Source organism: Scophthalmus maximus, chromosome 13 (assembly GCF_022379125.1).
Source record: "Scophthalmus maximus strain ysfricsl-2021 chromosome 13, ASM2237912v1, whole genome shotgun sequence".
NCBI lineage: Eukaryota > Metazoa > Chordata > Actinopteri > Pleuronectiformes > Scophthalmidae > Scophthalmus > Scophthalmus maximus.
Genome location: NC_061527.1, coordinates 18702430 through 18730376, shown reverse-complemented (window position 1 = coordinate 18730376; position 27947 = coordinate 18702430). Strand labels below are relative to the sequence as shown.

Genomic DNA, 27947 nt, shown 5'->3' with positions numbered 1-27947 from the left:
TTAGTAAAGTCTGTTGTTTTTTTCAGAGTTTATTTGAGCCAACCAACAATAATCAGCCCATCCTGATATAAATAAAATGATTGTGTTAGATTATTGCCTGCTCTTTTAGTTGCATTTTTCTTGTTCACTGTGGTATTCCCCACTTTACATGGTGTAACTTGGTATGCTAACGGTACAACAACAAAGGACACATACATTCTCCATTCATTTAAATGGAACTATTATAACATTCACAGTGGTTATTTCGGCTCAGTTTTGATCATAAAGAAAATTAAAATTACAAAATACATTTTTTTTCTACATACAAAGTTGTATTTCAAATAAATACTTTTGATGTGGTTTAAATGTACCCGATGCTTGTTTTACTTTTCACCTTTAATGCACATTTATATACATCAAAGCACTTTTAATGCTTTTCCAAATCCAGTGAGAGAATCTGTTTTTATATGAAACAATGTGTAACAAATCAAACATAACACCTGACCACGTTACAGCATTTTAATGCAAATGACAAACATATAACACAAAATAAAATCTGGACAAATGACTAGTATTTTAATCATATAAGTTGTGTACATTCAGACATCACTGTACATCAGTGGCAGTGGGGCTGTGGTTACAGTCCGGATCACTCGGTCGTGGTGCAGCGGCTCGGGTCTCGCTGTCTGTGTCGTCTCTGTACACTATGCTTCAGAGGTGGAGACTCTATCACACATTAATTCACAAGATTAGATGACTACAAGAGCACACACAAACACACACTGACATGTGAGCTATTGTTTTCTATGGTCCTTCAAATCTCCAAAGACTTGAGAAACTGTATGGAATTTATTGTGGTGGAAAGAAGATTAAACTTATCTTTTATTAAATTAAAAAAGCAAGGGCCTCCTCAGTATTATTATGATTATTTTCTTTGGACCTTCTCCTGGAAAAATTGCGCAACTTCCCCCCTCTCCATATCTCAGAAAGATATAACAACAACAACAACAAACAAACTGGGACAATTCCTAATCATGTAATGACCCTTTAGACCTATTTTCTTGCCACTGAATGTGGTTTTCTCTTCGGCCATCATGTTTACAAGACAAGAGGTTTTATTTAATACATATACTTCTTCAGGGCAGACCAGATGACATGCATTGTGTAGCCTGTGTGGCTTTTGACAAATAAATTAATGTAGTTTCATGTTGAACGTGCAACGTTTCTTCTAGACTGGTACTGTAAGTAAACAACTGTCAATGCCAATGTTATCCATGTTACCATAGCAAAATTTGCAAAAAGCATAATGCAAAAATAGAAAGTTAGCTTTTTCTATGTAGTTGTAACATATTGTGCTAACTAATCAACTATTTTAACTATATTCAAAGGAAAGGCTGCAGTAAAAATCTGGGGAAAGAAATTAAATTAAAGGCCCTGCCCTCCAGATAGGTCACTGAAGAGTCACATGAAGAAAAAAAATGTAACTAATACTTTGTCTTCAGTCCCCTACATTTTAAAAAAAATGCCTTTGTATGTCTCTTGAAGACTGCATCCATGGATGTTTAGTTGAAGGCAAACAGACAAAAAAGTATCATTAAAGAATTAGAATTACCTTTAATTTACTCATAGTCCATGGATCGTCTTCCATTTCGTGGCTGCAATTGCAAACAAAATTGTATTATTTTATGATTCATGTTCATCACACTAGGGTGTTTTTTTGTTGTTGTTTTACTGACAAACACGTTCATACCCGATAAAGGAAATGACCTCTGCTCTGGATTCCACCTGGTCCCTGGACCTCAGCCTGTATAGACACAAAAGCCACAGAATTGAACTCGGGTGTTTTTAACAGCTCTCTCCCAGCAGCAAATCAACAACGCACACTCACGCTCACATCTGGATTTTCTAAAGCAAACACTCTCCGCGCGTCTCGCTCGCAATTCCTCTGCGTCAACTTTGCGAATGTCAGTGGTTGACAGCAATGAGGGATAAATCCACCTGTCGGCTGCACTAATTTTAGACCATAATTACTGCCAGTGTGGGGAAGAACAACTAATGTAGATGGAGCTCGTACAGAGAGTGAGGAGAGCTGCCCCCGATGAAACAGTGTTATTGACTTGTAGGCTCAGGAAGGAAAAAGGTACGTTGAAAGCAACTACAGAATGCAGTGCAAACATTTCAATATTTGCTACAAACATCCAAAAATGCAATGCACTATGTTCTCTTTGAAGGCTGAAATTGTATAATTTTCTATTCAACAGCTACTTCTATGTTTCCAACCAGTAGAGATTTGAACACAATCTCTGTCCAATCATTTTGCATATTCATCGTCAGTATTTGTCAAAAAGAAATCACACAAAATGTGATTTCCTAGTGGGGAAAACAAAGCATCTTGATTTCCAAAAGCTTTGTTTCAAAACAAAGTGGCCGTGAGGTTATTCATAAAAACTGAAAATGAAAGACGGAGAGAGAAGGGAGAAGTGATGCGCATCAAGAGTCCTCTCTCTCTTCTGGTACTTAGTTGAGAAACTACATGGAGGAGAGGGTGCAACAGAGAGGTCTGACACACACACACACACACACACACACACACACACACACAAACACACAAACACACACAAACATGAATAACAGCTTCAGATAGAGTACAGAATACAGAATATGGAGTGTGCACAGGCACAGAGTGAAACACTGTTTCCCTCTTGTAACATTTAACACACCGAGTGATGGAGTAGACAAAATAACTTTGTATGTAATTGAGGGAATATGTTTTGTTGTGACGAGTGAATGTGCGTCCTGGGATGTCCTGTGGGTTTGTAGGATTGGGATAGTAAATACCAACATATTTCACGGGGGGTGTGACGGTAGAGACGATACACATTTCAATCTACTTTCATCACGGCTCCGGAAAAACACTTCTTTGCATCATTTGCCTTTTAATCCAATAAAATTATCACAGAACCAAATATCAACCAATTTAATTGTCAAACTGTTGATCAATATCTAATTTCATTCATCACGAAGTAGCAATATCAAGTGCTGTACATACATTTTTGAGGCTTCTGCAACTTTTCCCATTATTCTTCATTGACGTGTGTGTGTGTGTGTGTTTGTGTGCGCGCCCCCCCCCCCCCCCCCCCCCCCCCCGTGTGCATCATGTGCATGATTCAGTATTTGTGTTGATGCACATACAGTCGTTCTCAAAGTCAGCTTCTTTTATTGCCTGACATATAACAACTCTGTTGGACTCGCTGCACACATTTTTATATAAGTTTATAAGTACCACACTTATAGATAAAGTGCAGTTGTAAAACAATGTGTAGGTGCTTTCTTAGGTCAAGCAACTTACGTACCGTCCCTTGTGGTCTGGAGCAATGGAATAAAATCTATACATACAGTGCATGATTGTTTGTTTGAAAAAGCAAATACACAAATATATATATTGGCGTATTGTGTATATATGTACACACAAAATGTCGGGGGAAAATAACTTACCCTTTTACTTTTTTCTTGCACTTTCAGCTCCTGAGATGACAAGACAATGTCACAGTGTCATTGATGTGGAATGTGGAAATTTGGAAATGTGTGGCACTGACACTCTCAGTACAAGTACAACATGTGAGGTACCTTTGATTTCTGAACCAGCATCATGACACAGAGTTCCCCTAAGACGTCAGATGCCTGGAATAAATACCAAAGAGGGGAATGAAGGGTTAAGGTAATCTGTTCTAAATGTAAGGAAATGGAGAAAAAAACCACAAAAAACAAGCTGAATCACAATTCACTCACCCAAAGTTTCAGATCTGAAGAGAGGTAGGATGAGCACACGGCATCTATCTGTGGGGCGTTACGGAGGAGTGCACAAAGACAAATGAGGAAGGAGTAAAGAAAGAGGGAAAGAAAGAAAGAAAAAGAGTGTTGCGTACTGTACCTGGCTGAATAGCTGCCTCTGATCTGTTGTAGCTTGCTGAACTTCTACTGGAGCACCTGTTTCATGCAACAACGCAGACACACACCGTTGTTCCTGAGGCTGAAATACCTTGAAATACATTTTTTTTATCTGTCAACAATAATACATATTTCTTGACAGAACACTATTAAGCTACAGGTCTGCAGTGGCTCTGCAGTGCTGCGACGACGTACAGCATCTCGCGTACGACTGTTTTGACCTGATTGCAGTGGATGTCCATCAGCAGGGGGAGAAGCTTTGCCGTAGAACATGGTGTAAGTTATTGTCCGACGAGTCCACATGAGATTACCGCATGGTGAACATCTGCTTATCAATATATTCGATCAATTCAATTAAAACTCAGATTTCCATCACACACGCCGTAGACACGTCGAATCAGAGGTCGCAGGATCAGGGTGGCATTTCTGGCTGCAAATGTTTTCCCAAAATTGTCTCATCTAGTTAAGAATCTGTAAAGAATGACAAAGGAGGATGGATGGCGTGATGGATACAAGTCATTTCAAAGTGACTTATTATAAATATGGTGAAGTGATCCAGCAGTAAACTGATCTACTGTTAAAAGGCAGAATTTAAAAGACACACTTTTAATTCAAAATCTCTTATATTTATGTGTCTACTGTTTTCCTTAAATATGTATTAATTCATTCATTCATAAACTTTATTGTATTGTTTTAACTAGAGCTGTAACAGTTAATCGATCGAAAACAAATTCTCTGATTCCAGCTTCTTAAATGTGAATATTTTCTGGTTTCTTTGCTCCTCTATGACAGTGAACTAAATATATATGGTGTGTGGACAAAAACAAAACATCATCTTGGTGGTTTTGGGAAACACGATCGACATTTTTCACCATTGTATGACATATTCTGGAACATAACAACTAATCGATTAATCGAGATAATAATCGACAGATTTATCGATTATGAAAAATAATCGTGAATTGCAGCCCTATTATTAACTGTCAATTTTTTTTTTTTACCTAACACCACAAAGTCAAAAGTATAGTGTGCAGGCATAAAATGAAATTCAAAGAAACGGTAGATAAATCCCTCTAGATTAAAAAAAAAAAAAAAAAGGGGGGTCAGATACTGTACACGTGCAAGACCTTTGAAGAGTCTTCCAAAAAGTTTTTTGTCCTAATTGAAAAGAAACAGCAAACCGAAGCAAGATGAAGCAGTGCCTGTGACTCACTGTGGCAGACTGGTGTGGTGAGGAGCAGCAGGGCGGCCAGGGTGAAGCTGGCCGTGCTGACTGGACTCATGGCGCCGCCGCTGCTGATGCTGATGCTGAGGCTGAGGCTGTGCGGGCTGATGATGCTGGAGGCTCCGCGCTGCGCAGGAGGACTTTGGCTCGACATGGTCCTCCTCATCTCCCCGACTCTTCTGGACTCGTCTTCTTCTCTAATTTTGGGGTTCCGTGCGCTTGACTTCTTGCTCTTCTGACAGTTACTCTCTCACGTCGGAGGAATATGAAGGCTCGAGTAACACACACGCGCAGAAACGCACGCGCGCTCACACACGCGCTCCATGCGCGCTGACACTTGACTGCGTCATTAGAGGCGCGCGTGAGAGGGGAAGTTGGACGTGACGGTGAGTAAAGTGTGCAGTCGGGCTGGTGACCCCCCCACACACACACACACACACACACACGTTGTTCTCACTGACTTCTCGTCGCCCTCTTGAGAGACACTGTGACCTTGTTGTAAAGGTCTCCTTGTTTAGACTCTGTTGCCTCTGAGAGATTTGGATGCGGAGCCTGTGATGAATCTTGTGGCACACAGACTTTTTTTTGTGTGGATATAAAATGGGATTATTTCTTTGGAGAAAATTCCTCACACTGGTGACAGCTATAATATCATTGAACTTATGCTTTTCATCAAGTGGTATGGGCATGTGCTCTCTCACTCTCTCTGCTGGTATTCTATTGAACCTTTTATCATCCAGCAATGTACTGTAGCCCGTTTCCTATATTATTGCTGCTGTGGTAAGTCCATCTTGGTGACACAGGTTGCTGTCTTCATGTTCAGCTTCTCTATAAATAAACTTCCTCAGAACTTTACATTAGGCTGCACAGTGGTGTAGTAGTTAACACAGCAAGAAGGTTCTAGGTTCGAACCCCGGTTCAAACCAACCAGGGCCTGCCTTTGTGTGGAGATTGCATGTTCTCCCCGTGTGTGCGTGGGTTCTCTCCGGATTCTTTGGCTTCCTCCCACAGTCCAAAGACATGCACATTGTAAATTGGAGACTCGTAGGAGTGAATGGTCGTTCATCTCTGTATGCTGGTGACCTGTCCAGGGTTTGTACCCGACCTTTCGCCCAATGTCAGCTGGGATTGGTTCCATCCCACCTAGACACTTAAATGGATAAAGTGGTAGTGGATGGATGGATGGAGAACTTTACATTGAGTTCACTTAACTGTCCTGGTGTAAAGCTTTTACTGTTAAAGTGACAGTTCAAGATATATATCAAACCATTTGTAGCTGACTGTATTATTAGAGTTATAACAATTGCAATATCATAAACATTTCTGACTTGTCATCCATCACAGTGTCATATCCTTTTTCATGCCTAAGAAGCCAAAATTAAGACCCAATAATGTCCTTGATAGTTTTGATATGACACAGAGGCAAAAACTCAAGTTACGTAACATGAATCAATAGCCACTGTGAATTTAACACAAACAAACCTGATGACCATACAATTATATCAGTAGAGTTCAAATTTATTTCTAAAGAATTCATGCTCTTTAATTAGTATACTTGTATGAAAAATGTCTTCATAAATGTCTCAAAGTAAACAGGCCCTCAAAATCTGATGTGATCAATTAAGGATCCAAGGCAAGCCTTAATTCAGATGCTATTTCATTGTGAAATAGACTATAGTTTTATGTCTATAAAACATAGACCATACGTGAGCTAAGTGATGGACAATTGGTAGACCATATATGAGCTGGGTCACAACTCTTGCACAGGGCATAAACAGTCTTCTCCGTTACTCAGCTCATTTTTAACATGGTCGATGGTCGTGAGTAAATCACTATGAAAAAGCCATCTGAATAAAGGCTTTTTTAACATTCTGTCTAGGATTTTTATTATTATCTTTATTTATTTTATTTTATTCACTTTTGTGGTCCCTATACCAAGGAGCACCTACATCATACTTTGTTTGAACTTGGGGACTCTTACTCCCCAAGCTCTTTCTCTCTGATGTGACTTTGAAAGCAGTAGAAGTAGAAATGAACACAAGCACACTGACAATTGTATAATTTAATGGAGTCGTCACACTCATCCCCACCCTTGTCGTCCTCCTACACTAATCTCTCCCACTTTTCCTCATTATCTCCCACTTTTCCTTATTATCGTGAATTAAAACCCAACAGTGGATGGATGGATGAATGGATGGATAGATAGATAGATAGATATAGATTATTGATCCCGAGGTAAATTAAGACGTGTCAATGGGCAAGCATTGCAACAAGATGTATTGTTTTTGCAGCTGCGTCATGGCAAAATTAATTATTGAGGCCATTTCCAGTGAAATTATACTGGTACATTAGAGATGCTTCATCGACTGAGTGACAATGCTGTGTTTCCTCTCTCCTGAAAGCTCTGGAGAAAGCTCCACTTGGTCCACCATTCCAGAGAAGACCTGAAAATGTCATGACCTTTAAAGAGTTTTTATTTTGTTATGACATTGACTGGCACCTGCGTGTGCCGGTCTAATTGGTCTGCTTGAGTTAACACCCAAAGGTGCTGAGGGAAGGTTACTGTCTGTGATTCACACACTGTTGGACCCAGCGCAGATTATAGTCTTTATCATGTTGCTCTACTTGCAGGCCACATCAAGACCCAGAAATGATTCTGTCAGAAATCTTACCTACCATTTTCTCCAGTATTCATATAATTTACACACGGATCACAATCTTCTTGCATCTTAATAGAGCCAATGAATTTGAACCTTTCATTTTTAAATTTTGTTGTTGAATCATATTCTTACATACATTCTTACATGTGGTGAATTATTTAAATGTAATTTGTATTTGGTTCTAAAAAAGGAAACAGTTAACCTGTCTCTGTGCCTGCAAGCACACCAAAAGCTGACTAATGACCATGATCCATCCAAAAAACTAAAATGTAAAAATTACATACAGGCAGGTTTTTATTACTGCACAGACCAAGTAAGGAGTTTCCTCTCGTTGTCGGTCTTGAGATAATTGGCTCCCAGTTGCTACAGCAGTCGATTCATATGTAACTGACAGTTGCCTGCATGGTGGCGAAGTTCTTGTCCAACTCCACCAGAGAGCAAATCCTTTCTCATGATGCTGAACTTTTGTTTCGAGCACTGGACCATTCATGTTGTGAATTAAAGGACAGACTCAGACGCGCCGAAACACATCCATCCCTTTTGTCTCTCTTCATGTTTCACGGAAACAAGCGGGAAATGAGTCACTTCCTCCTCCTAGGACAATTAGTTAACATTATAAAGACTTTATTGCATTTCCAAATTGTAGGAATGATGAAAATCTGTCATTTTAAACAGCTGCCTTTAGGTCATATATCATCCTGCAGTCATTTTTTCTTTTTCACTTCTGCCATGACTTAAAACTGGACCAAACTCAATTATGACAGAAATGGCTTTATAAATCTATAAATGCTGGAAATATATTTGTTAGAACATTCTGTTTAGATTATGTTCAGAATATTCTGTGTTAATATCCTCCTTAGATAGGGTTGCAGAACAACTCAGAAGACGATAGTTTAATATTACATTGTAATGATGAGGGATTATTAACTACAGCTACTATGAAATCTCAGAGTAATGGAGATCCTCATCATAAATCATCATTTCCAGTTCCAACATCTGCTTTGAATCTCTAACTCAGAATTCTACTTGTGCTGATTGTATCAAGTAGCAGCAATCTACTTACAAACTTAATCTCCATTTACATGAAGTTTTGTGTAATTATGTTATACTATCAGTGAGCACCATAACATTTTATCAGTGCACAGAATATCACATTCCATCCAAGCACATTCACAATTTCCTGTGAAGGCAGAATATGCTAAATGAACATAAACATCCAATAATAAATCCTCTTACCCTCATGATATATACACAGAGATTTCACAAACCATGTTTGCTACTTGATCAGCTCCAGCTTCCTCTGAGATCTATTTCTCAATATACACTGAGGAATGTTCTATATTTTATTCAAACAGAATATTATCCATAATAACAGGCATATATTATAGCACAACTCTACTCATGTATACAAATGCAACCAAAACTCAAATTGTGGTAATGCTTCATATTGCAGGACATATCATGAATTCATGTTGGTCAGTTGCTCAGATTATGGATTTTTGTCTTTTTGGTTTGCTCCTTTAGTTTTTTTCTTGTTCTACTAACGGGTTTTCTGCTGCTGATACCTGTGCTTGAGCTCTGGTTGCGACCATGTCATCGAGCTGCGGTGGCCTAGTGGTTAGCACTTTCGCCTCACAGGAAGAAGGTTCTAGGTTCGAATCTGGGATCGGCTGAAGCCCCCCCATGACCTTTAAATGGATAATGCGGTAGAAGTTGGATGGATGGATATTGTTCATCTTGATATATATGTAGGTCTGTAGGTTAAAAAAAAAAAAAAAGGTGTTGTTTCATGTTGCACTTTAGTCTGCAACGACAACTTTAACATGGCGAGATGAGGCGTAAGCTTTGGCGGAGGTAATCACTCTCCTAGCACCCTTCTTGTCTTGCTTGTGTTCAGTCTCATCTGCCTGACTTCTGCCACCCTCCACCAATCTCATAACCACACTTCCCAGTTGGACACGTGACATGTCCATCGCTGCAGCAGGTCATGACCCCAGGTCAGCTCTCTTGTTCATGTGTGGAGGCTGACTTCTGTGGCACCACAGCTTCCTCAGTGGCAGTAAAGAGTTCGTCAGTCTCGGCAGTAGCAGACTTTAACAGATGATGGAGTTGAAAAGTCGTCCTCTTTTCCAACAGGATTTGGATTTCTTTAACAGTTCTCAACAAATGAGGTAAACACATCGAGCAAGTGACAGACATCTCTGCAGGCACTGAGTCTCAGATCTTGGATGAGTTTCCTGAGGAGACCTGATGGAAACACTGGTCTCCTCCAAGAGAACAAAGTAGAAACTCCTCTGCGCCAACTATTTCTACTTCCTCACATAACTCTACACAAAGGTGTTGACTCGAAATCTCTTCCAAAAAACTCTCAATTCTCAACGGGGGAACACAATCCGACCGAAAAACTTACGTGACGTTTGGTGAAACGAGAGACTGGTTAGTTCCCAGTGGACAAGTCATGACGTTGTGAGGAGACTTCTAGTTCCAACAGGATCTACTGTAGTCTACATCCTAGCAGGTGGCAGGATTTTAGCTCATTACAACTGCAGTTTGTGGAAATTTAGCGGACGCAGTTGGGGGACATATTGTGCTGAGTTTGAGAAACCGAAGATTTAAATGCTTTCTGAGTTCTGAGACGAGACTCATAAATCAGCATCACTTCACCATCTGTTTTCATCAGTGTATAATCACCTGAAACTAAGAGATGTTATGTTTTCATTACCTTAGAATATTCCTTTCATATCTACATCGGAGTGGGTCCTCTTCCAGCGGTCTGCCATGTTGCATGTTTCCACAGTAGCCCAGAACAGACGAACCACAGACAGACTCTAGAGAGGACCTTTCCTGTTTTTTTCATGTTACCCGCAGTCCTACGTAGGTTCTCCCACAGGCTTGGGAGGGGAAGGTGAGGAGAAGGGTGATGAGCACCCACTGATGCCATTAAATCCCACACGCTGAACCTTTCAAGCCAGAGACTCATTCTTCAAACTCCAAATGTACTGAAGCTGGTGCTGCCCCACCGAAGATTGCGTGTTTCTATCTCAAATCCTGCTCTTTCTTTGTCAACGTATTCATCGGTTTATTTAACAGGGACAGTGCAAACCAGTAAAAGCTGCTGTGAATTTGCCAGAGTCACTGTAGACAGAAGGATGTTTTTCAGTCAAAATCTTCCTAAAGAAGGATGACGTACAAACAAAAAATATTGACAACATTTATAAGCATATAGAGGAACAATGAGGGGAAACACCACGATTTAGCAATCGGTCAAAAACTAGTTGTCTTGAGTAAAACCACATTGTGTCTTTTGATAGTGTCTTCGGAGGTTTCGTTTTAAATGTATTGCTCCTCAGACTGGAGTAGGGTGGAGTTAACAGAGGCAACATTAACAGAATTAACGAAACACAAGAGTCAGACGGTTAATCAAGTTTTATGTGTACAACAACCCACAGTCCTGAGAGGAGGCAACAAGTGAGCACACATATGTGTAGAGCGTCTAAGTGAAATACAGTGCTGCACTGCTGGAATAGAAATCTCAAAATCTGGACAAAGTGCAGCATTTCGTGTGGTTCTACGAAATGCTGCACTGGTGCTCGGCAGTACAGTTCCTATATCTCCCTTGGATTGCAGAGTGGAGGTTAATATAATGAGACAACATTTTCTCTAATCATCAAATGAATCTATGAGTAGCAAAACAAATTGTACTTTTTATTCTTCCTCAATTCTGATTTTATTTTCAGCTAATTTCCAGTCATCATCTTCTCTCTTCTTTTTTTTTTTTTACTTTGGCTTAAGCATTTTGATTTCATGTTTGCCTTCATATTCATTCATAATAATCCTCTCACATGCTCTCCCTCTAATCCTCACCTAACCCTGACCCTACACAAACAAACAGGAAGGCACTCTTGCCAGTGCACATATATACGCACGCTTTAAATTACATGATTGCTTTAAAACAAAATCGCACACATGATCGACCTTCCTAACAAGCAGAGAGCTCTACATGCAGCGTTACTCATGTAATAGCGGCTCTCATGCTTACTTCAGTTTGGGACCGCGGCTTGTTCTTCTTTATGTGTAATTTGGCAGGGATGAGCAAAGTCCTCACCTTGGTCTGAGGTTACCAAAGTAGGGAGAGTGTTCACACAAGTTTTTATATAGGTGCCCATTACTGTGCTGCTTGTGTTGATGCAGTCAGGTGTCACTGTCACGTATGTACTCGATCCCAGATTTACTGTAACCGTGAAAGCTACATGATGGGACTTTAGGGAAAATACCACAACAGTAGCTGAAGGACACGAGTCAGAATGTGTTTGAAAAGGAATCATTTTTATTTTGTTTTGCTGGTTGAGGCTTGAAAACGCCAAAGCTATGACTTCAACAATGGGCAAAGTAATTCAGAGAAGTTGTAGTAATATATTTCAAGTCAGGCTGCACATATGCAGATTTATTCATTCTCAATGCAACAATTATGAACCGTAAACAACACTGATGGTGCCTTCTTCGAGGGCATTAAAGGCTGCACAAAATGCCATCCAGATAGCATCTCAAACGTTTCTGATTCCAAGCAGAAATAGAAAATGCTATCAGCCCTTAATCGCCAGTGTTAATGTCAAATGTAGATTACACAGATGCAATCGCCGTCCCCTGACGCCGCAGCAGCGCCGGCAGAAGCCCTTTCGTTTGCAAGTGCCATCTGCATGTCAGCCGCCGTGCATGTCACCGGGGCTCCCTCGTCACTGGTGCAGTGCCCTCCCGCCACAACGGGAACACCTCCCACCTGCAGAGTCCCCCGGCAGCAAGTTTGTGCTCCTGGGATTAAATACTCCGTCTTCAAGGTTCATTCACACTTTTCCGGGAGCAATCGGGGCTTCTGCGGTTACTGCAGTCAAGCCATTGTGTGTTTTTTGTGCCATTGTCGGCCTGTAGTAAGAACATCAACATCAGCACTGGATACAAATACCGTTGACATTCACAAAACATATGGAGTAAGTGCCAGGATAGTATAAACTGTGGGTGAATCATGACCTAATTAAACGTGGCAAAACAGAAATGGATAATTATAGCTTGTGTGTGTGTGTGTGTGTGTGTGTGTGTGTGTGTGTGTGTGTCCTTTTTATAAAATGTGTGTGTATGAGTTGATGTGCTGTTTAGATGTACATTATACACGCTGGGCTGAAAGGGCATTATTTTTATGAACACAATGGTACAAAACGCAAGAAACATGTCATTTTGTTTCTGAATGAAATAATAAAATAGAAATGTGAAAAATGATTATGTTAAACTGTAAATTCAGATTGATACAGTAGGTGATTGAGTGATTGAAAGATGTCTCCATGAGGTGTTGGGTCCTATAGTTATTTGGACGTGACCTTAAGGTAACACAGAATAGAGGTCGGCTCCGTTTTATACCTCTTGATCATAAAGTTAGATTTTATTTGATCTTGTTTGCACTGTGTGGTGGTTTTCAAACTGATTTGCATGTCAAGCTCTTGGGAAATATGTTAGTTATTTGTGTAACAGCGAATATCCATTTTAAACTTGTATGTTCTCTCAGGCTAACTGCAGTTTCGAGTTCAGTATCCATGAGCTCCAAACACAAAACTTAACTGTTCTCACAGGAAAGGAAAGTTGTCCAGGGTCATCCAAGATAAGATGGTGGCAAAAGACACTATAGAGACCTGCAATAGGCTTCTACTGTACATATCATACAGTGATGTTGTGTTCTAGGCGTGAATGAAATTAATCCTTGATGTTCAACCTTTATGTTAATGTTAAAAGATTGTCATTGTTGTTGTCACATGGACCACAAAGACACAGGTCCTTATACGTGTCGAATAGTGAGAATGGAGATATAAACAGCGTTGTTGTGAAAGAAGCTCGCAAAAAGTCGGGGTCCCTTAAAGTAACTGTGCAACGGAAACCCAACAACAAGCAAGCTCACTTGAAACGTGAGCAGAGGAACGTGGGAATGTTTGGGACCGGTACTGAGTGCAACATTGGGGTGGTGAAAACAAAGCTGGTGAATGTATTTGCCACAAGGTTTTCTCCCAATCTGGATGCAGACACGCTACGTGGCTATTTATCTGAGAAATTGGAGAATGGAACAGTGACGTGTCGAAAGATCGAGTCGGCCCAAGCAGGTCGGCTCATTTCACATCACCACTGAATGTAGCAATGTTGCTGATATGTACGATCCAAAACTCTGGCCGGACGGGACTTATGTTCGCCGCTATTATGAGGCCCGTCGCCCCAAGATCCCTGGTAATGAGGGGGAGGGGGGTGTACTGGATTGCCATGGTACACCGGTAGCTCCACACGAGAGCCAGACTGCATAGTAGCTGATATGATATGAATTAACCTATATGAACATTTGTGTCGTGTCTTATAATGCGCGTGGGCTGCGTGTTGGCCACAGGGAAACTGATAAATCACATCGTGTTGTTGTGGACAAATTGATGGAGAGATGTGACATTTTGTGTGTCCAGGAGACATTCCTGGCTAAACAAGACCTAGAAGGATTATATTCTATACATAGGGAGTTTCATGGGGCGGGTGAATCAACAACTGACCTAAGTGCTAAAATTGTCCGGGGGAGAATTCCAGGGGTGGTAGCCACGATGTGGAATAAAAAATATGACCAGTTGGTTAATGTTATAAGGTTGGGAGTTGACTGGGCTATTGGGCTTAGGCTGTGTTGTAATGATAAGAAGATAACAATTTTGAATGTCTATACGCCATATGAGTGCAGACAAAATGAGGATGCGTACCTCAGTAGATTGGCATTTATCATGTCTTTTATTCAGGACAATTCTTCTACCTGCATCTATGTCTTTGGTGACATGAATGCTGATGTAACTGATGCCAACTCCGTACTTGGTAATCATTTAATGCAGTTTTGTTCAGACAGTGGATTGATTTTATCTAGTAAGGTACTATTGCTAAATGATAGTTATACTTATATCAGCGAGGTCTGGCACTCTACTTCCTGGCTAGACCACTGCCTTTGTACAGTGGATGCCCATGACTCCATCGATATGATGAAGATTGATTATGTTCTGGCTTCTACGGACCATATACCCTTTCTCATGGTGTTGAACACAGGCAACTTACCGGGGTTGTTGCCTATGGATAATGGCATTAATGTAGGGAAAATAAATTGGTCAAAATTGTCTAAAGAAAATCTAAATAAATATGTCAATCATTCTGATGCTTTGCTGGGTAATATTAAGGTCCCAAAAGATGCCTTACTGTGTCGGGATATGAACTGTAAGAATGTACAACACTTACAGGATTTATGTTCCCTGTATGAAGCTATTGTGGAGTCTCTCGGTATCTCGAGCAGGCATCTATATAAACATAGGACAAAAGTGTGCAATGCTAAGCCAGGTTGGAAGGATCATGTAGAAGAGCTTCATGCAGAGGCCTGAAATGCTTTTAAAAAATGGGCTGAGTCAGGCAAAAGCAGACATGGCCCCTTTGAAAATAAGAAATGCACTAATGCTAGATTTAAGTATGCACTTCGCTATATTAAAAGAAATGAAAACACTATGAGGTCAGATTCACTGGCATGGAAGCTGCAAAAAAAATAATGTTAATGACTTCTGGAAAGAAATAAAAACTATTAATAATTGCAAAACATCTCTGCCTTCTAATATAGATGGTGTGAGTGGTCCTGATGAAATTTCACAGTTATGGCGGAAACAATATTATGAACTGTTAAACTGTGTAAAAAGGTAATCTGTTTGTAGTGGATAATGTAGAGTTTACTGATGATGTTGTTGTCACTTCTGCTGAAGTCCATGAAGCAATCTTGAAGTTAAGAGATAATAAGGCCTGTGGCCTGGATAATATTACAGCTGAACATATTAAACTTGCCAGTAAAAAACTGTGTCCTCTGGTGGTTATATGCTACAATGTTTTTTTTGTACATGGAGAGATACCGGATTCTATGCTCTCTGTTGTGCTAGTACCAGTTATTAACGATAAAGTGGGGAAGCTGAGCAGCTCAGATAATTACAGGCCAATAGCACTGGCCAGTGTTATGTCCAAAGTGCTGGAGACAGTTCTTCCGTGTAGACTTGAGAGGTACGTCCTGTCTACTGATAACCAATTTGGTTTTAAACGAAAGCATGGCACTTATTTATGTATTTTTGCACTAAAGGAAATTATAGAGAAATATAATAGGCAAAATTCCACAATATTCATGTGCTTCATTGATGCTTCCAAAGCATTCGATCGTGTTAATCATGAGAAATTATTTTTTAAATTGTTTAAAAGTGGAGTCCCTGGTTTTTTAATTAGAATCTTGGTCTATTGGAACTCTCATCAGACGATGAGAGTGAGATGAGGTAATGTAACATCTGTTCCCTTCCAAGTGACCAATGGTGTTCGCCAGGGCGGAATTCTGTCTCCTCTTCTTTTTAATATGTACATGAATGATTTGTCTTTGATTTTAAATGCAGGTGGTACAGGTTGTAGGGTGGGTGACTCACTAATCAATCACCTTATGTACGCAGATGATCTGGTGATTTTTAGCCCATATAGTGCTGGTCTCCAACAGCTTATGAGAACATGCACACAGTATGGTGCTGATTTTGATATAAAATGCAATGCTAAAAGGAGTAAGATTATGATTATCAGAAGTAGAGAAGACAGACAGTCATCCTTCCCTGGCTTCTATCTGTCTGGCACTACACTTTGGGTGTGTAGTGAGATTACATATTTGGGCCATATTATTGCAAATGACATGTCTGATGACAAGGATATCTATAGGCAGCGTCGGAAGCTGTATGCTCGAGCGAACATGCTATGTCGTAAGTTTAGCATGTGCTCTGTATCTGTGAAGATCTCACTCTTTAGAGCGTATTGTACACCTTTGTATACTGCCTACCTGTGGTGTCATTATAAGCAAGGCTGTTTTGGCTAACCCTGCACGCAGTTCTGTCAGATTTTCTTCCTGACTGTGGAACCATTGGCGAACATGTCTGTATGTTAGACACTGAACACTGTGGAAAGCTTTGTATTAGTTTTTTGGTATTTTGTTTTTTATGTTTTTATATTCTGTGTGTTCTTATTGAGATATGGGTCCCCTTGGGTCTGAAATAAAGAAATATATAAAGAAATATGTCATATATTTGGGAATGTTTTAAGATATTTCAGTTGGAGCTTTATGTTTGGAAGTTTACATCACAAGGCACCATCAACAGATGGGAAATCCTCGGCACAGCCAGTGTACCTGAAAGCATTTTCAATCCAATCACTTGTTAATCTGCGACTTTCTTATAAGTTGCATGTCTGACTCACTGTGTTGACACTGCTTGACAGTTGACTCATTGTTGGTTTTTATCAAAATCCTTTTCATGGCCTCTATGGAATTTTGCTATAGACCGTTTTTATTGATTAAACACTTAACAAATCCACTGTTACAACACTGACAACAAACGGACAAACACAATGTGTAAGAACTCTACAAAAACAACCTGATATCTACAGAAATGTAATTGTGTGGATTAACAATGCCACCTGGTGTTCTGAAAAGATCATGCATATGTGACATGACTTTTGTAAGCAACATTACAAAGGTTGATCCAAAAGCATTATATTTCAGAAGCTCAAACTGTAAAAAAATAAAATAAAAAGCAACCATCAACTCAAAAACTTTAAAATACATATATATCCCCTGTACTGTATATGAAGTGTCCTGTTTATGATGATGATAAAATGACTTTGTCTCAGTAAAAAAGATAACTCAGTTCATCCATCCATTATCTATACCGCTTTAACCTTTTAAGAGTCATTGGGACTTATTATAAATCAAATATTAAAATCTAGTGAGAATCTCTCGAAGAAATGTTTAAGAAAGATCTGTTTAAGCAATAATTCAATAATAATGTAAAACGCCTGTCCCTCACTAGAACACACAGGCTGGACAATTACGAGTAAATACACATTCTATTTTCCACTATTGGGGTTATTATTCTTTGCAGATGATTTCAATTTATGAAGACATTTTTTTGTGGAAAACCAAGGATAGAATTGGTCTTGTATTGTGCATATTTCATAGGACAGTTAGAGGGGTAATTTGATTTTTTTTTAAATTGTACAATGTAAGCACTGCACATTTATTGTTGAAATTTTGATCAGCAGAAGCCAATCTTTTATCATTTCAGCTGACAGTTTGCTTTAAATGTCCCCAAGTAACGATGGAATTACCACAAACCAGGTCCCACGCAGTGAAGCTGCTTATCAGGCTTTTTGGGGAGTCTGGGACACTGACCCCATGGTAACCTCACCTGACATAAAGCTCTATGATCTGGAGGCCTGAGCTCCGTCCCGTCCCTGTGGGTGCGACAGGGTGGATGAGGATGTTGACAGTGACGCTACCACGTGACAGCTACGTCAGAGAACCCGGAAGGAAGTGGGCGGTGCTTCGCTTAGGGCTGGTGGGTTGACAAAAAACAAGGTACGGCAATTTACCATATATACTTTACTCAAAAAACAAGACAAATTGGATGAATTTCGATAGAGGAGAGCATCACACGGGTTCAGTCGATGTGTGTCGAAGTGTCCTGTGCAACTAACTGTCACCGAGCTAACGGTAGCTAGCTCTGTCAAGCTAGCAATGACGTTAGCAGCCAGCCAGCAAGCTAACAGACAGAGAGGACGTCGGTGTTTTACTTCAGGAAGGGCCTAGTCTCGCAACGTAAAGACATGTTAGATATGTTTTGAAAACACCGTGGGGCTCTCTTTTTGTAATAGTGTCAAACTACAACAAACTGTTTGTAAAGTTAGCGTCAGCAGCCGTTGAAAGCATGTAAGCGAGTTACAGTTAGAAGATCGTTTCAAGGGTTGATAGACACATAACCGGTATTTGTAAGCGATAAGATAACTCCTGAATATATTTCCTCATATGTCACGAATAAGTCCCGACAATGTCACAACCCTGAGGACATTGGTTGAGAGGTAAATGTCAGTTTGCTATATGCCCACTGATGTGGAGGATTTGCTCCTCTGCTTTCGTTTACTTTTGGAAAGACTGTGTAGTGAGTCATCAATGTGTCAGAGGAATAATGGACTCTTTTTTTTTGTAAATGGCTTTGTTTACCCACCACCTGTCACCGACTGTATCACAGTATCCACCATGACAGCCATCAAGCATGCTCTCCAGAGGGACATCTTCACGCCCAACGACGAGCGGCTCCTCAGCATCGTCAACGTCTGCAAGGCGGGGAAGAAGAAGAAGAACTGCTTCTTGTGTGCGACAGGTATGTGTGGGTGATGACCGCAGAGGCAGCTTTGAGCAGCTGTTGATCACGGTAAACGTGAACGAACTGATGGTGTCTTCTTACTTCCAGTTACCACAGAGAGGCCCGTTCAGGTCAAAGTGGTGAAGGTGAAGAAATCCGACAAGGGGGACTTCTACAAGCGACAGCAGACCTGGGAGCTCCGGGACCTGACGGAGGTGGATGCCAAAGATGCGAGCAAGGTCAGAGAACCGATGAGACCGATCTATTGCCTTTTTGTCATCCACAACTATTGCTCAGCAATTATGACACTCATTGTCTCCCCCATTCACTCAGTTTTACCGTAATCTTTCAGGAAAATCCCGAATTCGACCTTCATTTCGAGAAGGTGTACCGCTGGCTGGCCAGCAGCACGGCTGAAAAGAACTCTTTCATTTCCTGCATCTGGAAGCTGAACCAGCGTTATCTGAGGAAGAAGGTGGAGTTTGTGAATGTCAGTGCTCAGCTGCTGGAAGGTGAGGAAACGCTGTCCTCATCCACTCCTGTGACCGCATGCCTCTTTTCAAGATTCAATTGCATTTGCTCAAATGGCGTGTCTCTTTCTCTTAAAGCAGTCCTATTGACCCTAGTGTGTTTCAGTAATGATTGAGGTATTCAAATTTAGACAGGACATTAGCAACTTTTTTCCGGCTTTTGGTTGATTTAATTTATTAATAGCATGTTTAGAGATATCTCTTCTCTGTGTCCTGGTTTGTGGTTTGGCTTTTCTGTGTTAAATTCTCCTTTATTCTCACTTTTCTCTCTTAAACTTTCTCTGGCCAGAACTTCCTAAAGCGGAAGGTTGGTAGGACTTAACTTCCCCCCCTCCTCACTCCTCTCCATTGTTTGCTCATCATGACCTGAAATCACCATTTTCATTTGAGACTCTCACCTTCTCAACTATTTGTAAATAAGGATGGGCTCGATCCTTTTTTTGATAATGATCATAACACACATTCAAGTAATGTCTTTACTTTACTTTTAGCTGACTTGTCCATATCACCTCAATTAATAAGATTATTTACTGACGTTTGTTCATTAAAGGGGCTGTAAGCATTTTTGGGGAATGGTTGATTGTTTTTTCTGGTCGCACTGGGCAGGGCTCAAACCCGCAGCCCTCGGGCGTGGGAGACCCCACCTAACTTCAAGGCCAAACCCCTGAGTTGTAGCATCTGTAGCTACCACGTCTCTTACGGTGTTGGGGAGTGATGGTTATAAACTGCACACATAGTGTTGTGTGGTCCACAGCATTTTTTTTCTTCAATTTACAGCCAGGGCTGTATAGAAAAATCTGATTTTTTTTGGCACTAACACAACCGACAGCTAGCGGACCGTGAGGAAATATTCACCGAATTTTATCCAAAAAAAGCGTATTGAATTTAAATCGCTTATTGCCCCTTTAATGTACTCTGTATTTTAATGTGACCCAGAGTTGTAGCCCATATTGTTTCAGATCTGCTTCAGAGAAACATAAGCTGTAGTTGTTAGTTCAGTGCTTTGATTTGTTGTAGAGAGCAGTAATTCTATCAGAGAGAACAAATGTGGAGAAGTACATTTAGCTGATGAAAGCCATTACAGACTATTAATTGTAGACCTCTTTCCACTGCCTGTGATTGTTTTCGGTTTTACATTACCTGCAGCTAAACGTGTGATGGTCCAAAGTTCAAGTTACATTTTCATCCATTGAAGTAAATGAGTACAGTTTACAGCTTTCTAAAAACATGCTGTTAGCCTTATTTATTCTCAAGTACTTTACGAGTATGTACGACTTTGTTTTTCAGTCAATTCGGATACAATTATTTAATGTATTTATGTGTGTACAAAAATATTGTAAAGCCTGATTTGTTTAAAGAAAGCAGTGTGTCTAGAACTTTGTGTTTGTGCTCATGCCTTGTAAATGCTTTTTTCTGTTTCCGTGCGTTTAGAGTCGGTGCCGAGTGACGAAAGCCAGAGTGTTGCCGGGGTAGATGAAGATGCTTTGGATGACTACCAGGAGCTGAATACCCGCGAGGAGCAGGACATCGAGAGCATGATGGAGATGTGCGAGTACGCCATCTCCAATGCTGAGGCTTTTGCGGAGCAGCTCTCCAAGGAGCTGCAGGTTTTAGATGGGGTGAGTGAAGCAAGGGCTAAATTACAATGAGAGTGGAATAACTATGATATTGTTTTCCTTGTGAGGTTTTTGGAAAGAAACGTTGACCTAAAAAAAAGAAAATACAACATATTGTTCATTGTTTCCTACTTCAAGGCCAACATCCAGTCCATCATGGCGTCGGAGAAGCAGGTCAACATCTTGATGCAGCTGCTGGACGAGTCGCTGTCCGAGGTGGACACCATCGAGGGAAAGCTGAGCAGCTATGAGGAGATGCTCCAGAGTGTCAAGGAGCAGATGGACCAGATCTCCCAGAGCAACCGCCTCATCCAGATCAGCAACACGAACAATGGCAAACTGCTGAATGAGATCCAGTTCTTGGTGGTTAGGAACACATTTAAATGTTTTCAACTGTATATTCATGAAATTAAGTACCATACTTCAGGCGTCAGTTTTTTAGATACGGTTATCAGAGGTTAGTTCACTGATATTTTATCGCTAGATTATTGGACTTTGTTTGATGACTGTGGTGCATCTTTCCTGATGCAGAACTACATGGATCTGTCAAAGGGACACATCAGGGCCTTGCAGGATGGAGACCTGACGTCCCCTAAAGGTATCGAGGCCTGCATCAACGCCTCTGAAGCTCTTCTGCAGTGCATGAACGTGGCCCTCAGACCAGGTTGGTTTACAAACCAAAGTGTTATCGACTACTCGCCGATCAACGAGATCAATTTGTAGCTGCCTTTGAAGCAAGTGAGGAAATTAAAGTTGCAATTTTTTCTTCGTCTTAGGCCACGAGAAGCTGATGGCTGTGAAGCAGCAACAGCTCCTGTTCGCTGACCTGAGAGACACCTTTGCCCGCCGTCTCACCAACCATCTCAACAATGTGTTCGTCCACCAGGTAACGGTGCTGATGTAACAAGGGATTTAAACTGTGTGAACACAAGTGCAGCAGTACCAAAAGCATGCACAGATTAATTTATGGGATTCAGTCTTAACTGATTGCTCTGGAAGTATCCATTCAGGTCAGACTTTATTGACTAACTGCAGTTGTCTTTGTCTCTTTTTGGTTCCAAAATTCATCTAAGTTCATGGTTTCATTATTGGTCCGTCGTGTAATTAACTTCATCTTTGTAAATCTATCCGCAGCCAAAATAATCATCTTTTACTTTGGCCACATTATCTATCATATATATTCAATATTACAGACTTTGACTGTAGTGAATCCTTGTTTTTTTGATTTTGTCCCTAGCTTGCGTTTGCTGATGAAGAATCCAAGGCTACTAAATAATTGACATGCTTAAATGAATACTATTTCAAAATTTCAAAATTGTATCTGTCACCTTTTGGATATTGAAGTAGAGTAGACGCAACACAGTAGGGGGAGTCAGACTTTGCTAACGTGAGTCTGCTGCACCATGGAACGCTGCAGTCTCTTTCCCTCTCTCTCTCTCTCTCTCTCTCTCTCTCTCTCTCTCTCTCTCTGACGTCCTGTTCAGCTGTAACTCTTCTCCTGGGCTCCTTCGTGTCCTTTCCTTCCAGTTGTGTCTCTCCTAATCTTGACTCTGCTCACTTTGAATCATCCCACTCTGCTCTCTGTCTCTGTGTCAGTTCAACCACTTCAGTCACTTCAAAATGACCATCCCTCAGTTCTATAGGTCCTCCTGTCTGTCACTTCTAGTGAGTACCCTCACAGCAACCCCCCCATGCCCCCTCTTTGCTAATGTTTGACCTGGCATACCTCACTCCCAACTACTTGAGACTCCCCCAGCAGGCCTTCCATTTATATCTTGCATGGGACATGTTTCTAACTATTGGACACCTCATCTGATCTCAAAGCTGACGTGGATCAATTCATCTCTCTCCTCATTCACCAAATGTCTGCACTCAACTCAGGGCTTTTTTCATGTTTGGGTGCTAACATGGCTTTGTTGCAAAAGGTCTCATGTCATAAAATTCTGTGCCTGCGTGCTCCGTGTGCATGTCTAGTAGAAGCGCTAGAGACTGACCAAGCTAACACTGAGGGGAAGTGAGGAGACCATCAATATTGCAGGAGGAGTTCTGCTTGTCAATAAGCTTGTTAAGTTGGAAGTGTTGGATTTTCTTTTTTTTAGTTGAACAAATCGTTGTTTTCCTTTGAAACATCTGGTTTACAAACCGTCCTAATGCGTGGTGTGTTCGTGTGAACAGAGAAAAGAAATGGAATGAGACCTCATAGTAGGTTTCGTCTGTATTAACTCGTTTATTGAATACACTGCAATTATTACTTCTTGCTTTGTCACCCAGGGCCATGACCAGAGCTCCACCCTGTCCCAGCACACCACAGAGCTGACTCTGCCCAAACACAGCCCCCTCCACAGGGACCTGCTGCGCTACTCCAAGCTCATGGAATGGCTGAAGAACACCCACAGGGAGAAGTACGAGGGCCTATCAAGGGTCAGTTGTTTCATCCTACACAAATACTTGAGACAATAGTTTGACATTTTGAGGAATAGGCTTTGTTGTGTTCAAGGTCTTGCTGAAGGTTGAATAATACAAGTGATACCACATGTTGTCTGATTAAACCTGTTTCTCAGGACTAAATGTCCATAACCTTTGTACAGTGATTGGCTTGTTTGTTTGTAGCTTCACATTTACTGTACATACAGAGCGGTATCAATATTCTCATTCAATGCGGCAAGAAAGGAAACGAGTGCATCTCTCGAAATATCTAAATATTTTTCTTTCCATACTCAAGATGCTGAGCTTTCCATCTGAAACTCTTAAGCCAACATTGTCTCTCTTTTTCAGACCTATGTCGACTACATGAGCCGACTGTATGAACGAGAAATCAAAGACTTCTTCGAGGTTGCCAAGATAAAGATGGCGGGTACAACCAAGGAGGCGAAGGGCAAGTTCGGTAAGAGCCCTACTTCAGAGACTCGTTTGTGCAGAGTTATGAAGCATGTTTGTCTTCTACCGCTGATGTTATTAAGAGTGGTTAAGAATTTTTTTTATTCGTAACATCTCATTTTGTCTTCTTCCTCTGCAACATGTAGTTCACTCAAAGGCAATGGGAATTACTCTGCGACTCTCTCGTGTATTTTGTACAATATTGGTTTTGTACCCTCACACAGAAATTAATGGAATATTCATTGTGTATATATGGAAACAAGGCCTCATTCCTTTTACAGCCTTTTCTACTTCACATCTGTCACCAATAACTAATAATTGCTTCCAATGTGTTTAAGTCTTGCTTCCTGTTTTGATAACATCTCCTCTTCCCTTTGCATGGAGACTCTACATGCTAAATTCTGTTCCTTTTTTAAATATATATATTTGAATAAGACTCTTGGTTGAGCTTTGTTTTTTGGCAGAATTGTTAGCTTTCTGCACTTTGTATTAGCTTTTTCCAAACGTTTGTCTGAAGCTACAAGCGTATGTACCTCTGCCACTGCAGTGCACCTCAACGTATATGTAACTTTGTACATCTAACTTCTAGCCTCACTCCTGCCACGCTGCATGTTGTAAGCCTAACCTGTCTCTGTCTTTGGTGCCTGCCTTTCTAACTGGCTGCAGCCACGCTTCCGCGGAAAGAAAGTGCACTCAAACAGGATACTGAGAGTAAGTATGACTGGATCTATCTGGATAGTAGAGCTGTTCCACTGTTAATTACCCACTCTGCTTCTTATCACTGTGCTGTACATGACTAAAATTTGCTCAAACTCTTATGCCACCCTGAGACACAGTTAACCACCTTAAACAAACCAAGGCTGCTTTTACATCATCACATAACCTGATTCTACAATAAATACCAACAAAACCTAACCACTGATATCCATTTATTGTTTTTGTGATTTGTTCACTCATTTTTTTTTTTTAATAGTGTCATAATTGACAGACATAAGCCTGCAGTTTGAATAGATATCTTCAAAATGTTAAGCTTATTCTCTCTAAATTCATTGACTTGCTTTGTTTGTTGGGCGTCTTAGGCCTTCATGGCAGCTCTGGTAAGCTCACTGGCTCCACCTCAAGCCTGAACAAGCTGACGGTGCAGGGCTCCAACAGCCGCCGTTCCCAGTCTTCCTCACTGCTGGACATGGGCAACATGTCTGCCTCCGACCTTGACGTTGCGGACAGGACCAAATTTGACAAGGTGACGCTGCCACAGATGCATAGAAATAATCGGATCATCTGTGTGTTGCAAATGTTGCCGTGTACTGGGAGGTTAAACAAAGGTTTTTTTTCCCTCTCCAGATTTTTGAGCAGGTCCTCAGTGAGCTTGAGCCTCTGTGTCTTGCAGAACAAGACTTCATCAGCAAGTTCTTCAAACTGCAGCAGCACCCAACAGTTACTCCCCCGCTTGCTCAGGTAAATCTGTGATCACATACTAGAAATAGCTTTAACAAGAGGATTGAATGGCATGCCACCTTACTGATGTGTATTCTGTAGTAACATGATATCGTCTAATCCTTCACTTTACGTCAAAAGCTGTACTCGCGTGCTGCTGTCTGAAAGTGTCAAATAATACCGCAATAACAGAGTCTGGCATTGTTTTCAGTTGCAGCAACAATCATGTACACGTCGGCAGATATATCTGTTTGGATTTTTCATGTTTTGTGTCCATTGTCCCGGCAGCCTGAAACTGAGGAATCAGATGGAGGTGTGGTGTCGAGAGTGCCTGCCCAGGCAGAACACAGACACTCCTTTTCATCAGAGTGAGTAATTGCACATTGCTTGCTAACAGGTCTGTTGTAATAATCACTTCACAGCGAGAAACATTATTTGTATTTTCTTTTCTAAAGGAAAGACATGGTGCGGCTGATGATGAATAAAATCTTCCAGAGCATCGAGACGGAGCTCAACAGTCTCATCGCTCTGGGTGACAAGATTGACAGCTTCAACTCTCTCTACATGCTGGTGAAGATGAGTCACCACGTGTGGACAGCTGAGAACGTCGACCCGGCCTCCTACCTCAGCACTACGTTGGGAAATGTGCTGGTCACTGTCAAGAGGAACTTTGACAAATGCATAGTGAGTGGACTCCATAGTGCTTTCCTTTCCCCAGTTTTTGTGATCACATCCCTAAATTAAAGTTTTATTTTCGTGAAAACCCGCTCTACATTTTTTTTTAATGTTTTATAATCCCCTGTTGTCTGTTTTCAGTCTGGTCAGATCAGACAGATGGAGGAGGTGAAAATTTCGAAGAAAAGCAAAGTTGGTATCCTCCCTTTTGTCACCGGGTTTGAGGAGTTTGCTGAGCTGGCTGAAACAATCTTCCGCAATGCAGAGCGGCGAGGCGATCTGGATAAAGCTTATGTCAAACTTATCAGGGCCGTCTTCATGAACGGTAAGACCCCTTGTCTTCCAAAATCAAAAATACTGGTGGGCTCATTGGCCCAGAAACTTAAGTTCTGAATATCGAATGTCACTCCAGTGGAGAAGGTAGCCAGTGAAAGCCAGAAGACGCCCCGGGACGTTGTGATGATGGAGAATTTCCACCACATCTTTTCTACGCTGTCGCGTCTGAAGATCTCCTGCCTGGACGCAGAGAGACGAGAGGCCAAGCACAAATACACAGACCACCTGCAGTCCTACGTGATCAACTCCCTGGGCCAGCCTCTGGAGAAACTCAATGTAAGAGGAATTACCATTGAAAGTCACCCCAAAAATAAATCACTTCCACTGGCCCAGTTCAGACCTGGTGTTTACATCTGTCTCAGGTGATTCGATAACGCATTGGTCACATTGGACGTGGTCTGGGATGCATTTGGCCACATTATTTTAGCTGTTTAAACACAAACGTGTTCTGGGCCACGTTAAAGTCCATCTGCTCAACTCAGTTTCTTATTTCTGATTGTACACAGCACAATGATATCCAGGTCTGAACAGGGGCCACTGACATGATTTGGAAAATGCAGAATGTTGGAATCCTGAGTTGTATCAGCTACAATCATAGGTAAACTGTTTTCTCTGTGTCGCAGCATTTCTTTGAAGGAGTTGAGGCACGCGTAGCCCAGGGTGTCCGCGAGGAGGAAGTGAGCTACCAGCTGGCCTTCAACAAACAAGAGCTACGCAAAGTTATTAAAGAGTACCCTGGCAAAGAGGTGAAAAAGGGACTGGACAACCTTTACAAGAAGGTGGATAAACATCTGTGTGAAGAGGAGAGTCTGCTGCAGGTGAGATAGCCTGCGTTTTAAGAGGTGAAACCGCTATGTATATCAGTGATGACACCCTGTCTCCTGACCCTGTTCTGTTGCTGTTCCTGATTTACTCCACCAGGTGGTGTGGCACTCCATGCAAGACGAGTTCATCCGCCAGTACAAGCACTTTGAAGATTTGATTGGCAGATGCTATCCTGGCTCTGGAATCACCATGGAGTTTACCATACAGGACATGTTGGAGTACTTCTCCAGCATTGCTCAGTCTCATTAGTCTGGCTGCTATATGCAATGTTAAATAGTGATTCACTACTGCCTCACACTGGCTGAGCATACTCTTAAAATCACAAGCTGACCTGTGTTGCTTTTTGAATGATGAAACATTTCCTCTGTGTTTTGATGAAAGGGATTTGTACATTGGACAGCGGTGCAGATATCTCTGCAGTGAGTGGTTGCTTGTTTCTTTTAGATTCAACAACTCTCCTCTTCTTGTTGTTATATTTTTATTTGTTTATGCCAAATGTACATATTAAATTAGCATCTGCCAACCACCCAGACCTTCTTTGTGTCTACTACCTTATTGTGCAAATAACATTGAATATCTTCTCTGTGCTTGAA

The 27947-nt window shown here is 41.1% G+C and overlaps 2 protein-coding genes across 4 annotated transcripts; one reads left to right on the top strand and one right to left on the bottom strand.

Moving 5' to 3' along the window:
- Window positions 1-484: 484 nt before the first annotated feature.
- On the bottom strand, window positions 485-5542 carry nmu (neuromedin U). The gene is made up of 8 exons (XM_035648084.2): window positions 5141-5542; window positions 3911-3966; window positions 3769-3816; window positions 3607-3660; window positions 3475-3504; window positions 1730-1783; window positions 1592-1634; window positions 485-705 (listed from the first exon to the last, which is right to left on the bottom strand). Exons 1-7 carry the CDS (start codon window positions 5316-5318, stop codon window positions 1599-1601), a joined length of 456 nt encoding a protein of 151 aa, XP_035503977.1. The 5' UTR covers window positions 5319-5542; the 3' UTR covers window positions 485-705; window positions 1592-1598.
- Window positions 5543-18120: 12578 nt separating this feature from the next.
- On the top strand, window positions 18121-27882 carry exoc1 (exocyst complex component 1). Of its 3 annotated transcripts, none has more exons than XM_035648074.2 (19): window positions 18121-18274; window positions 18945-19076; window positions 19167-19297; window positions 19411-19570; window positions 21020-21207; window positions 21343-21570; window positions 21736-21868; window positions 21981-22090; window positions 23476-23625; window positions 23980-24088; window positions 24748-24792; window positions 25161-25324; window positions 25426-25539; window positions 25807-25886; window positions 25974-26202; window positions 26335-26518; window positions 26606-26805; window positions 27153-27347; window positions 27451-27882. In XM_035648074.2, exons 2-19 carry the CDS (start codon window positions 18953-18955, stop codon window positions 27601-27603), a joined length of 2697 nt encoding a protein of 898 aa, XP_035503967.2. In that variant the 5' UTR covers window positions 18121-18274; window positions 18945-18952; the 3' UTR covers window positions 27604-27882. The 3 variants fall into 3 exon arrangements, with proteins under 3 accessions (XP_035503967.2, XP_047192677.1, XP_047192676.1); XM_047336720.1 differs by lacking the exon at window positions 18121-18274 and adding an exon at window positions 18755-18774; XM_047336721.1 differs by lacking the exon at window positions 24748-24792.
- The last annotated feature ends 65 nt before the right edge of the window (window positions 27883-27947 follow it).